Genomic DNA, 14,478 nt, shown 5'->3' on the forward strand with positions numbered 1-14,478 from the left:
ACTTTTCTTTGTAAAAATAGTAGGCTATGTGACGTTATGAAGCAGAGAAAAAGAGCAATTCACAGATTTGTCAGCGGTGGAAGTGATATAATTCTACATGGTGGGCAATTTTGCATTTCAGTTTTCAATAACATCATCAAGTGTCCATGCTAGACAGTGAGTCACACTGTAACACAATCTATTGTGCTGCGTTTGCTCTCTCCACAGCATACCAGCTGGAATTACACCACACAGGACTGTGTGTGTGTCTATGGGGGTTGGTCTGCTGTTACCCCCTCAATGATATTTATGTACATGCAGATCTCATGCCAACCTAGCACTCAGGACGTGAAGAATGTCAAACCACAAAATCCTGGCCATGAACAAGACAGACGGTGTTTTGTTTCAGCTGTATGATAACATGATGCTGTGCTGTGGCTCCTGTTAGCTGCAGAGGCGTTTACAATGTATACTTCCTCTCCTTCACTAGCCTGGAGGGTCTTATCTCCAGTGTGTTAGTAAGCCATTTTGTGGTAGAGGAAAGATGTAAATGACAGGACAATTACATATGTGGCAAAACTGTTATATAAGTCTCACATTTTTCTCCATGTACCTATACCCATAACTTGAATAAAACACAGGGCACATTAAAACAATTTTGACTACTGTACAATTGGCCACACTGTACGCCTTGAAAATAATTTGATCACTCAACATTAACTTTTCAGCCATGCAACACTATAACACCTGCATCCACAGAACTCCTTCCACTGTATAAAGCATCCTAACACCTGTTGATACCTTAATCTATACTTTATTTAAAAATAAAACTTTTCTTTTAGTTCCTGTATAAAGACCCAAAGCCTCTCCTGTTTCCCTCTTTACGTTTGGTCCCTTTAACTTTCCTCTTGTCCGCTCAAGGCAACAATAAATATTTAATCAATGGCCAGAGGCTTGCCCGGCTATATTATGTACCTGCTGCAGAAGCAGCCAGAAACACGAGGTGGAGAGGACTACAACACAGACAGACAGAAATGTGAACTGTAAATGCAGTTACAAAGGCCTTACACACCCTTTCCCTAAATTTCTTGTATTTCTCACTGACTCCTTCTGTCCTCTTCTGTTATCTCCTCTCCCTCCCCCCATCCCACCCCGTGCCCTTCAGGCGGGGCTGCGAGTGACAGACAGACCCTACTATGGTTGGCGGTTGGCGGTGACGTCCCCGCCTCCACCCAGGTTCACACCTTGGCTGTCCCCCGTGGAGAGCGCCTGGGTAACCACAGGCCAGCACCCTGGCGCCAGCCCGCGCAGCGTCCCAATCAATACCGCTGCATTTCCTGTCCATTTGCTCAGGTCGCGGGAACGGGGCCTTCATTAATAATTACTGCTGGAGAAGCTTGGAGTGTGCCCATGGCAGGACCCAGGGAAGCTATGTGACCTCTCCCCTCCTGGTTTTAGTTTGCTGTCCAACAGGGCAGCACAATGAAGCAATAAGTAGAGTCTAAAGAAACAAACAGAAACATATGAACGGGATCATTGTTTTTAATAGAGAATCATTGCGCGAATGAAGGTGTATTCTGCAGTATAATTTCTTGGTTGACCGAATGACTGTGAGAGGCAGTCTTCTGAGGCATAGCCAAGTATAAACCGACATTAACATGGACGTTTCTGGGGGGGGGGGGGTTGAAGGATTAGCAGCTGGTCACGTACTTCTATCCAAGACAACAGGAGACAAACCTTCAAAAATAAGTTCAGAATTTGGTGACGGCACAAGCAATCTTCTCCAAGGCAGAGCGAGCCTCTGAGGATGGGAAAGCCTGGATGGCCTCCATAGCCTTGTTACCATGGTAATGGCACAGGTCCTCCGCAGAGCTCACACCTTTCTCTGACTTGATTGCAGCCCACAGCTGTTGAGAGGAACACCGTACCATTAGTTTCTCCACTGGCCCCATGTATGTAAATGTACATATCTGTGTCACAGAAATGTAGCTTTTATAAGACCAGTAGTCTCTTGTGACAGGCTCGCCTGAAAACTGTTTCACAGTGAAAAGTTTAGTGTTATGCTTGTTGCTGGCATTTACGTGGGGATTGCATCACAACACAATTTGGGTGTTTTACAAATATACCCCAAAGGCTGGAGGCAACAGCCGCTTTGCCCGATGACCTATCCTGAATTATATATTATCATATATCTCAAATGCAGAAAAAACGCATTTGTGTTTTCAGACAAACCAACAGGTTATTTGTTTGAAATTCGAGGGTGGATGCTTAAGTGGGTAATCCAAAACTTAATGCGACTTCAGGAGTTGTGCACTGCAGATTAAACCTTCACATGTTCTTCTAAAGGGCTGAACATGTCATGTTGGTAGGATGGTGGTTGGGTACAGACATGTCTGTGTAGATAAGTCTTCAAAAAGACAGAACGTCTACAGCTGAAGACATGCAAACCTCCACTTAGTTCTACTGTAACCTGAAGTAAAAATCTGATGTTTATAAAACAGCTGATTCCTGATGTTCTCCAGATGGAAGGAAACAAGAGGCCAGTTTTTGCGAACCAGTTCTGTGAACCCCTTTTCTTTTGGACATGGTCCAGTAAGCTGACCTAAAACAATTCTGTATTTTTAGAGGCTCTCCAACAGGTTTCACTATTAATGATAGTTGATGAGTGTCACACAAGCCACAAATTTAGTCACAAAACAAAGTGCTTAAAAAAAACACTTTTGTTTTGCACAGGCATGCCAGATACCATCGAAAAGTGTTTTGTGAAGAGTGTTTTCCGCCCCCTTGCCTTGATTCTGTCAGGACATCTTTTTGCTAAAGGCATTTTATCCTAATGAATTCTGGGAGTGAAAACCCCTGTGGGCCTCCTCTCAAAAACAGCACAGGTAGAGAGCATTGCTACGCTACGTTAATGCGGCTGCACACTTTGGAAGCAGGGCCAAGATGCACTCTGAGACTCGACTGTCTATGGCCTCTACTTGGCATCACCTTGTCCGAAACCTTTTCTGCTAGTCGAAAGGTCTATGACTTTAAATGATGTATAGCTGACACTATTAACAGTGTCATTTGAGTGTAGTGGACATTGATCTCCATTGGCAAACTAGTGGTGAAAAATTGACCTGAGAGGGCAAGCCGTAACTACCCAGTGTTCTTACCTGACCCTAATGATTTAAACCCACTGTTGACACACTATTTACCATGCATACCAGCTTAGCATTCACTTATCTTATAGTGACAATACAAAACACAGTATGGAGACACTGGGGATGGCGGAGGGTGGCAGCAATTGCACAAAATGCAGGTACATAGCAACACATGATGTGTGAGCATGTGTCCGGGTCTGTGAAGGCATGCAGTATTCAAGTCCTCTGAAGGGGAAGGTCTGAACCTTCAATTAGCACACCTGCAGTGGACACATCAGCTGATGATGTACGGCCCGAGTGCAATGCCAACTAGCTCTCCCAATACAATACACAGAGCGGTCAACCACACAAAGTATCCCCATCAATACAGCCTGGAACACCCTTGTGAAAGGAAATCCTTTTTTGCATTTCCTGTATAAACACTGCTGCAACCAAGTCGTCATCTTCACACCTAGGGCATAAACGACTCAATTAGTGGAATCAGCATGTCAGCATGAAGACAAACACACTCAGGGGTTATCAGTTGTGCTGATTAATCCTCGGTCACCTGTTTATATTGAATCAACTTTCAATGACGATTACAGGGGTTTTCAGGGAGTTCATAGTATGTATAGTATGTATAGTATAGGGATTTATAACTGAAGGGGGAAAAACAGACTACGGTTTACAAATATATTCTTTATTGGCGAGTGAGGAATTCTAACCCTCCAGATGTATTACATGTTATTACAGCAATGTGGAGAAAGTTCAATACAGCCTCTGTAGTCACACATTATGCATTGTTAGCGTTATTAGCGTTAGCAGGCATATCGTCCCCATTTCATCTCTGACAACCAGATTTTTACCATGTTTCAAGACACGAAACATCTTTGGCAATAAAGAGTCGTTCAGCTTGGCCTTCCCGTATCCCCTCCCTCTGTCCTACTGAAGGAGATTCTCTCACAATGCCGTTGTCCCGAGTCTCTCTGTCTCCTCCACAAATAGGCCATGGTATCTTATCCCCCCTGATCTGGTTTCAGACGCGACGAGAGATCTACTTGCCCCCCACCCCCACTCACTCCACACACACCACGACTCGGGGTAGATCAGACCCCTCCCCTGTTGCCTCAGTCTCTTCTTGCACCCCAACTTGTCCCTACCTTCTAGCTCTCTACAACTGACTTTGGAACCTTAACTTCCAAACTCACTATTGTTTACAGTGAATACACACACTCTCTAGACGATTCAAACCGCAAGCAACCTACCTCTGTGTTTTGTTCCAGTCGCCCTTAATCCTTTATGAGATCAGTTGTTTTTGTTGTTGTAAAATACATGGTGTTTGCAAAGGAAGGGAATGTGTCTGACATCATCACATCACTGTTTCGTATTGCACTGTAATAGACTGTTGCATCTCACCTTGGTATAATCCACTCGTCTTCCAATAGTTCTTGCCTGGTGAAAGAGAGAAAATGAACAGAAACAGAAAGTCCATGGATGTAGCATTATTTCTCATTCAGTAGTTTCTTACTGATCCTCCTGGACTGCTGCTTAAATAAAACTGGGATGAAGGGGTGGACAATCCTGCTCTAAATCCTTTAGACACTACAGCAAGCTTTTCATCAACCACAGTTACTTCCATAGTGACATGAGGAGATTACAACAGACAAAAGCCCAGGTGACAGTTGTGAGACCGGCTTCTCTAGGCCAAAGTGTGCCAGATGAATTTCCCCCCTCTCCACATTTTCTTTATAGTAAGGCACCCAAATATAGGTGTTTTAAGGAATTCTGTATTTCTCTCTTTCTATGACAAAAAATACCCATGAATTCCCAGAAAATGCATTCAACTGCTTTGGCTAACCTTTGAAGGTTTTTATCCAGGCGATTGTTCCTTAACCTAAAACCAGCAAAAGCTCCTCGTGTGTACATGGAGAAAGTAGTAGCTGACAGGAATGTTGTTGTTGCTGAGCCATGCAGACGCTGTAGCACTACAGTACCTGGTGCAACTGATTACGCCATTCCTCCTGTCCTACAATCTGCCGGTGGAACATCACGGGGGCAGAGGTCAAACTGAAGGCCACGGGGTCGCCTGCACTGCTCTTCAGGAACGGCAGCAGGTCAGAGTTCAGCTGAGGAGGACAAGACATTAATGAGAAAATATTATTTCTAGACACTACTGTAAATCTTAGTGTATTGGAAGCTCATATAGAAAATATCTTTCTATCATTAGTTGTATTAGTTATATTTACCTTGTGGCCCAGCGATAAGTGTTTGCCGTATTTAAAGGCAAGTCCCTGAGCCTCCTTATTGTGTTTGGCCAGCTCCATGGCTGCCTGGCAGCTCTTTGCCAGCAAGGCACCATGGGAAAGGAAAGCATGTTCCTCCCAGGTTGCCATTGTGATGTCATCTGTAAGACCATTTTCCTAAAAGAAGAAAAATTATAAAATAATAATTTGAAGAATTAAGTAAATCAATTACTGATTCAAGGGATTGTTTTTACCTAGAAAAAAATCTAAATCCTTAGATATCGATATTTGACTGAATATAACTGGGAGTCAGGTGGCTGAGCGGTTAGGGAATCAGGCTAGTAATCAGAAGGTTGCCAGTTCGATTCCCGGCTGTTCCAAATGACGTTGTGTCCTTGGGCAAGGCACTTCACCCTACTTGCCTCGGGGGGAATGTCCCTGTACTTACTGTAAGTCGCTCTGGATAAGAGCGTCTGCTAAATGACTAATTGTAATTGTAATAACTTTTATTACAATGACAATAAACACGAGTTCCACCTCAGTACCACTGTCCATAAAAATGTGTGAATATATAACATTTGGGCTTGCCCTCGTAAATTTCCACTTCTGCAGAGACTGATGTGGTTAAAATATTAATTTAAGGGTGGGATTTTGCCTGTCCTGGTACATGTACTGCCCATAAGCATTGCTGTAGTGCTGCCACTGCAAAGCACTTTAAGTAAAGGCAATTCTGTCTCTTTGAGAAGAAGTGAAGCAAAAAACCCAGAGCCTGGCACTCACTTGGTAGTTAGCTTCCTTAGTTTCTACTCCAACATTTTACATACGTGGGTTTTTATTGGTTGTATCCTTGATAACCCAATGATTCTACAAGCTTGGTTGTGAAATGAGTTTCTGAAAACGAAACATTTTACATGAGAACAAATTTTCCTCACAAATTGAGAGATCAGTTTGACTTCAAACTTTGACAGGACAGGTGTGACGAAACACGTCCCCAATCAGATTAGAAAAATTAAGCTTTACTGTCTGACAGTATGCTGTGTTTATTGTTACTCCTGGAGAACATTGTTAGGCCCAGCACACATCGGAACCCTTGGCAACACCCTAGGAGTGACACAGTTCTTCAGCATCAGCACACCCTCTCACCTACAATTTACTACTTTTAATACAATGTTGTCACAAGTAGTAATTAGTGTTGCGAGAGTAATTACAATTACATTTAAAAAAATGAGGATAATTTGTGAGATAGTTACAACTGCTGCCTTACCTCTAAACCGTTGGAGTTCTCGTAGTAGATACCCTGCACCAAGTCTCCAATGGCACTGGAGATCAGCTCCACTACCTGGCAAAAACAGCAAGTTGTTGAATATGAACGTCATTTAATACTTTCACAAGGGTTTTGTTAAATAATCGCAAGTAACAAGCCCACCTCTATGAGGGGCTTATGCCTGTAAACTATCTCAGGTGCAACTTAAGCTTGTGAAACGTAAGTGTAGGTTGACAACAAGTGTTTCCTGTCAAGGACATTTAGAGAGACTCTAAAGGAAGCAACAGCTTGTCTGAAATAAGGGCACACTTTTCCACCTGACTGAAACGACAACGAGGTCTGTGGGGGAGGGGAACCGTAAACTAACTTTACAGCTACAATGACATCGCCAATCTGTCTGGTCTGTCATGTGTCCCCAATTTTCCATATATATATATATATATATATATAAGTAAAACATGCAATTTCTTTACAAATGATTTCCTACAACATGGTCCACCGTTACTTTGAGTTTATCCAAGGATGTAATGTGTTCCTAAATGACCCCCTCCACCGGTTTTACAGTCAACAGGTCAGCTATCATTCTAAACCTCGACAAGTCAACGCCTGCGTAGACAGTTATCGAATCTTCAAGTAAGGCTGCTGTAAACTGACAGGCTCTTATTCCTCAACTCTGCCAGCTCGTTATCAGGCTGGATAGGTTTTCCTGCTGTTTTCATAAAGCATATCCAGACTGAGCTTTGTTAATTAGCCTCCTATTTATCACGACCTCCAGTTGAAACTGTATTATAAAGCTAGCCTGTATCAGGTGTCCAGTCTGAAGAGGCTGGAGGCAGATGGTGGGCCAAAGCAAGGAAATGTCATGAGGGCTGAAGGGGGTTAATGAGGCTTTGGAGCAAGAAATCGGACATCTGGTGGTCAAGCTCTTATTCCTAGTTTCCTAACGACTTTGTTTGTACTTTTACCAAGGTGTGGATCAGCACAGAACATAAAAGAACAGCTAAACACAACCATATAGGAAATAATTAAAAAAAGTAGCAAAACATCAGCAAATTGATCTGACAAAATCTAACAATTTTCTATTGTTATAATCTAAAATGATTTCCCCCATTTTAACAACTTTGATGTAAAACATAATTACAACTGAGCCAGATATTAAACATTGTCAAACAGAAGATAAACATGCCAGGCAAAAACCAAACTACACAAAATACGTTTTTTGCAGGTTTAGTACCATGTGTGGGTAAGTACTGTACAGTTTACAAGACTGCAGTTTCCCAGTCCCTCTTACAGGGGGCATGCATGTCTACATTTTATCAATTAGTTCTACCCCAATATTTCCCCAATTGCCGCTTGAGATATCATTCCCAATCTTAATCTCAAACAAGATTTCAGTTGGCAGATCTGTTTTAACAGTCAATGCAAGAATGCACCAAAATGTGTGATACATTCAAGCACATGTCTGTGTATTTTGTTTGAGTTTGGTGACACGCCTACTGTCCCAAATTGACTCACTGTATCCTTTGGGCAGCCAAAACCATTGGCAAATATTTGGGAAACTTAACCCACGCAGAAGACTAAAAAGGACAATGTGCCTACAGTGTTACCAGATGTGCCATATTTGCTAGCCTGAAAAAAGAAAAAAAGGGGGAAGGGGGTCTTTTTTTGGAAAGTATCCGATGTTACAACCCCCACCTCCCCCCCTCTTCCATTCCCAAATCTAGCCGGATCATGTTTTGCCGACAGGTCTGTGAGGGAGGGAAACCGGAGGAGCGTTCAGAGATTACTTTACCGTTTATACAAGTACCACCAGCCTAGGATTCCTCTCACGGCCAGGACATATAATCCAGATCTATCACTCTTTTAAAGAAAAAACTTGCTTTGGGTGCTTATAAACCCCAAAGTGCATCTACAGGTGATCCTGACATGACCCGTACATATGAACACTCACTAATCAGGAAAAAGATTAAACAGACAGGTTTGGCACTCATTTGCCTTCTTAAAAAGATGAACATGTTTTCGTAGTCCAAAGAGATGTACACTTTTGCCAACAAACAGTACAGTCTATTGAATTAGGAATATTACTCTGTCCAATATGGAGAGGGGAGACTTCACACATTGTAGGAAATCAGTTAAGGTTAAGAAAACAACATGGATGACTTATCCATAAAATCTGCATAGTAGTTGAGTAGAGACTAATGAGTTATTTTTAACCCATACATTTTTAACCAGAAGGGGGAGCACTTAAATATTGTAGAAAATAAAGGTTTCCTTCTTTAGACCATGTACACATAAGTCGACACATTACAAGATATTCTCTCACCGATATATGTTTATTATAAAGATATTGTCCATATAATCAATGCGATAGCAAATATGTTTCAGGTTCTATCTAGCTAAAAATGGATACTGAAAGGAACTGAAACATAGGTGGCAATGATTGACAAAGACCAAACTTTGAATTATAATATATCTGATACCTTTTAGGCTTGCATGTGTAATCAAACACACTTTCTAGTATTATTTTATTGGTTCCTTCCCAGCTTTGGTAATCATGTCTAACCTTCTTCCTTTAATCTCTAACACCTGGTTGCAACAACTCTCCAAATATTCTTCTTTCACATTTTTGGAAAAAGGGAAATCTCTATTATGCTTGTCACTTACATCATAGACCACTGACTTATCACATGAACATTTGACTAAGCACAACACCAGCCAAGAGCAAGTTGGAGGATGGTGGTGGTAGTTGTGGTGGTGGTGGGGGGATGATCATGCAGCATAAGAAAATTGAGTTATTTTGATCCACTCAGGCGAGCATGGTGACAGATTCTGTCAGCAAAGGGTTGCCGGCGCATGCAGAAGATATGATCTGTGGTGTGCATCTGTGCTCCACACATCATCACACAGACACAAAGACACACACACATAACTTAAAGTCTGATTTTCCCAAAGTAGAACTTATGCATGTGTTCAGGGAAATAAAGCTACATAAAAACAAGAAAGACTGCCTTGTCTGTGTGTAGTACGGGACTCTCAACAGTGACTGTGTGTGTACACGTGTTTGTCTGCTTGCACACTAGCTAGCAGCCTGGGCGAGAGAATAGATTTGTTGATTCAATCAATCAACTTGGGCCAAACTGACACAGATACTCTAGTGCTCATTTAGTGCTGTTAGAATTTGTCCGTCATAACTATTAGTGATCTCATCAATATCCTGAGGGCTATTATGAGCCCACAATAATGTCAGGCAACACGATCATCATGTATCAACACAGGTGGTGGAGTCTGGGTGGGAACCACTGCAGTGAAACATCATACCTTTGTATTGTTTAGTTGGGCCAGTCCAGTGCAAGCATTAGCTAGCAAGAAGTCTCCACTCAACACTGCCATCTTGTTTCCAAACTGCATGTCCTTCAGAGGGCCATCTGAATTGGTCCACTCTTTGAGGTCAACGATCCCACGATGCACCAGGAAAGCGGTGTGGATGAGTTCTGTGATTTCAGCTAAGTTCCTCTGGCTGCAAGGAAAACAGAGTGCCATTAAATACTGTTTTTATATAACCTTACTTGGATCTGATATTCACTGTATAATCTGACATGCTTGCGTGTAAAAAGGGCTATACAAATACATTTGATTTGATTTGAATTATATGATATGAAGATTTTACGATTAGAAAGATTTACTGATTTAAAAAAAACGTCTTTCCAAAATGAAGCCCAATTGAATGTACCCCATGTGTCGATCTTGGAAATATCCTAACTTGAAATGTAAAAAATAAAGGCAAAAATTGTTTGGTATTATTGATGAAATAATGTGAGCCATCCACCGTCCTGCCATGTGAGCCATCCAGCCATCCTGCCAGGAGCAGGAAATAACAGCTACCTTGATTATCACCGAAAGAACTGGAAAGTGGCCTCTGAATGGAGCCTATTAATGCAGCCTTAGAGAGGATATAATCAAATGTTGATTCAGTCATTGCTAGGGGGATAATTAGGTCCCACTCCATATGGGCCGAGGCTGCCACAGCAAGACTGGGGGATCCATCCAGACAGGGAGGGTGCACTGATGGCCACTTACAGCCATCTTTCACGGGGTGTATGAAAATGTCCTGATGAGATATTTCAATAACAGTCGCCCATCTCTATACACATGTGTCTGGCAAGCAGGTAATTGCGTGTTCGATGGTGGCGGTAATGTCATCAATTTCTCCTCTCAATCACATCCATTGTCCCCCCCAGGGCTTCTTTGAGGAGTTGATTCTACCCTTTGTGAACAAAGCCACAATTGCGCTTGCTGAACTGAGCCCTGACAGATTCAGAAGGAATAGACTACTAGACCTTTAAACAAACTTTAAGTTCAAGTTAGAGACATCTACAGTAACTCTTGAGTCACACTTTGTTGATAACTGAACTACAGTTAGGTCCATAAATATTTGGACATTGACACAATTTTCATCATTTTGGCTCTGTATACCACCACAATGGATTTGAAATGAAACAATCGAACAAAGATGTGCTTTAAGTGCAGACTTTCAGCTTTAATTTCAGGGTATTTACATCCAAATCAGGTGAACGGTGTAGGAATTACAACACATTTTATATGTGGCCACCCCCTTTTTAAGGGACCAAAAATTATTGGACAAACTAACATAATCATAAATCTAATTGTCACTTTTAATACTTGGTTGCAAATCCTTTGCAGTCAATGACAGCCTGAAGTCTGGAACCCATAGACATCACCAGACGCTGGGTTTCGTCCCTGGTGATGCTCTGCCAGGCCTCTACTGCAACTGTCTTCAGTTCCTGCTTGTTCTTGGGGCATTTTCCCTTCAGTTTTGTCTTTAGCAAGTGAAATGCATGCTCAATTGGATTTAGGTCAGGTGATTGACTTGGCCATTGCAGAACATTCCACTTCTTTGCCTTAAAAAACTCTTTGGTTGCTTTCGCAGTATGCTTCGGGTCATTGTCCATCTGCACTGTGAAGCGCCGTCCTATGAGTTCTGAAGCATTTGGCTGAATCTGAGCAGATAATATTGCCAGAAACACTTCAGAATTCATCCTACTGCTTTTGTCAGCAGTCACATCATCGATAAATACAAGGGAACCAGTTCCATTGGCAGCCATACATGCCCACGCCATAACACTACCTCCACCATGCTTCACTGATGAGGTGGTATGCTTTGGATCATGAGCAGTTCCTTCCCTTCTCCATACTCTTCTCTTCCCATCATTCTGGTACAAGTTGATCTTGGTCTCATCTGTCCATAGGATGTTGTTCCAGAACTGTACAGGCTCTTTTAGATGTTTTTTGGCAAACTCTAATCTGGTCTTCCTGTTTTTGAGACTGACCAATGGTTCACATCTTGTGGTGAACCCTCTGTATTTACTCTGGTGAAGTCTTCTCTTAATTTTTGACTTTGACACAGATACGCCTACCTCCAACGCCAACTGTTGTGAAGGGGTTTTTCTTCACCAGGGAAAGAATTCTTCTGTCATCCACCACAGTTGTTTTCCGTGGTCTTCCAGGTCTTTTGGTGTTGCTGAGCTCACTAGTGCGTTCTTTCTTTTTAAGAATGTACCAAACAGTTGATTTGGCCACACCTAATGTTTTTGCTATCTCTCTGATAGGTTTGTTTTGATTTTTCAGCCTAACGATGGCTTGCTTCACTGATGGTGACAGCTCTTTGGACTTCATATTGAGAGTTGACAGCAACAGATTCCAAACACAAATACCATACTTGAAATGAACTCTAGACCTTTTATCTGCTCCTTGTCAATGAAATAACGAACTCCCATGAGGGAATAACATACACCTGGCCATGGAACAGCTGAGCAGCCAATTGTCCAATTACTTTTGGTCCCTTAAAAAGGGGGGGGGGGCACATATAAAATGTATTGTAATTCCTACACCGTTCACCTGATTTGGATGTAAATACCCTGAAATTAAAGCTGAAAGTCTGCACTTAAAGCACATCTTGATTGTTTCATTTCAAATCCATTGTGGTGGTATACAGAGCCAAAATGATGAAAATTGTGTCAATGTCCAAATATTTATGGACCTAACTGTATATGCGTGTGTGTATGCCAAGAGTCTATGATCATTCATTCAAAACCTGTCCTTTGTCATGATCGTCATGGACATACAAATCCATGTCTGTAACTCCATTAATGTAGCTTTAATACAAAACGGGAAGTTGAATTTGAGACCTCTTGATCTGCAGTATTAATCGGCTCCACCACTAAGCTATGCCCATCCCAAATTTGCAAGCCAAAACATTCTTCTTTGGTCAGTGTCCATGCCATGTGGCTCCTAGTTCACATACAGAACTGGGGGCATGTGGCACCAGAGGGTGAACACTTCAACCTAACTCAACCTTGGGGACCAGCACAGGGGGCCTGGTGGGCAGGTGCCAGGCTAATCACTGGCTGATGACAACGCTTGATCTAAACTTTAAGAGGGATGGATGGAAAAATGCATGAGGAAAGATTGATGAATGATAGATTGATGAATTATGGATTGATGGGTGGATTGATGATTGTGGGTGTGAAGGATGGAGAGATGGATGGGTGTATTAATGAGGAAGTCTACGCATGAATGGGGAATGAGTAGGTCATGATGAGGAGGTAACAGATAGCACCAAGCTTGGACGTTTGGTTTTATAAAGACACTGTGACTAAAGACTCAATCGAGCCTCAGACCTCAGAGCAAAACTATGTTAACAATTTGTTGTAACTGACACCACAGAAGGACCACTCAAATGACGCCGTAAATATCTTTGATAATCTGATTTCACATTTACATTTAGTCATTTGGCAGACGCTCTTATCCAGAGCGACTTACAGTAAGTACAGGGACATTCCCCCCGGGGCAAGTAGGGTGAAGTGCCTTGCCAAAGGACACAACTTCATTTTACACGGCCGGGAATCGAACTGGCAACCTTCAGATTACTAGCCCGATTCCCTAACCGCTCAGCCACCTGACTCAAAAGTAACATTCTCAAAATGTTACTTTTGACAGTCAGTCATTCAATCTTAATCAACCTCCTTACAGAAGCTCCACAGTCTAGCCATGGCTGTGCATCGCTGTCTAGTCACAGGTTTACATTCTATTCAATTAAGGGGAGACACTGTTAAGCTGTGTGCTGCTGCAGCATTGAGAGCTACAGAAAGGCTTGAACACGTTCACTGATGGGTCAAGGCTGATGGGACGAGGCCAGAAGGGTCAACACTAAGTGCCAAAAAGATGATTCATGTTCAACTAACAAAAAATACTTCCGGATATTCAGCTGAAAGGAACAATATCATCATAGCAAACATACAATTAATTACAACGTGTCAATAAATGAAGGTGGAACATTTCTAACATTACAGTTATTAGTCAGCCAAGGTAAAAAATGAAATACAAATATTTAACTGAAGAGCTGTACCAAACAATGCACAGAAACAGACAAATAACACTGTTGGTACCAGGAGTAATTTTGCCAGACAATTTGTCATTTCAAACCGCTTCCTCCTTTAAAAGCCCTGTATAATTCTTGCTACCCCACCCCCCAAACCCCCACCCCCGCCCCCCCTTTCACCCAGCACAGTTGATAGCAGCGGTGGAGCCTGGGGAGGAAAAAAGGGGAGAAGGGGGCTTGTATATAAATAGCTTTGGTGCCTGGTTGCATAGCAACTGATGCCATCTTGCTGAGGTGTTCCGCCCCCTACCACGCCCCTTGTCCTGAGTGTTCTGTTCCATTTTCCTCCTACCACAAGGTCCGCATTACCGTGAAATAAAGCTCGGGATTTGTGTGTGCATGTGGCCATACAAAGCAGCGAAGTAGCTTGTCAATCTATCAGGTCACATAAAGCACAGGTCCAGTCAGTGT

General features: G+C 42.4%; 1 protein-coding gene across 1 annotated transcript in view; it reads right to left on the bottom strand.

The window, feature by feature from the left end:
* Positions 1-1,159: 1,159 nt before the first annotated feature.
* Positions 1,160-14,478, bottom strand: part of pdss2 (prenyl (decaprenyl) diphosphate synthase, subunit 2) — a 20,859-nt gene continuing 7,540 nt past the window's right edge. Inside the window, exons 3-8 of the mRNA XM_062469864.1 lie at positions 9,927-10,125; positions 6,609-6,683; positions 5,348-5,521; positions 5,096-5,227; positions 4,518-4,553; positions 1,160-1,886 (exon numbers count right to left, since the gene is read on the bottom strand). Of these exons, the coding sequence (XP_062325848.1) occupies positions 1,731-1,886; positions 4,518-4,553; positions 5,096-5,227; positions 5,348-5,521; positions 6,609-6,683; positions 9,927-10,125 (772 nt within the window). The 3' untranslated portion in view covers positions 1,160-1,730. The remainder of the gene's footprint in view (positions 1,887-4,517; positions 4,554-5,095; positions 5,228-5,347; positions 5,522-6,608; positions 6,684-9,926; positions 10,126-14,478) is intronic.

Source organism: Osmerus eperlanus, chromosome 9 (genome assembly GCF_963692335.1).
Source record: "Osmerus eperlanus chromosome 9, fOsmEpe2.1, whole genome shotgun sequence".
Lineage (NCBI taxonomy): Eukaryota > Metazoa > Chordata > Actinopteri > Osmeriformes > Osmeridae > Osmerus > Osmerus eperlanus.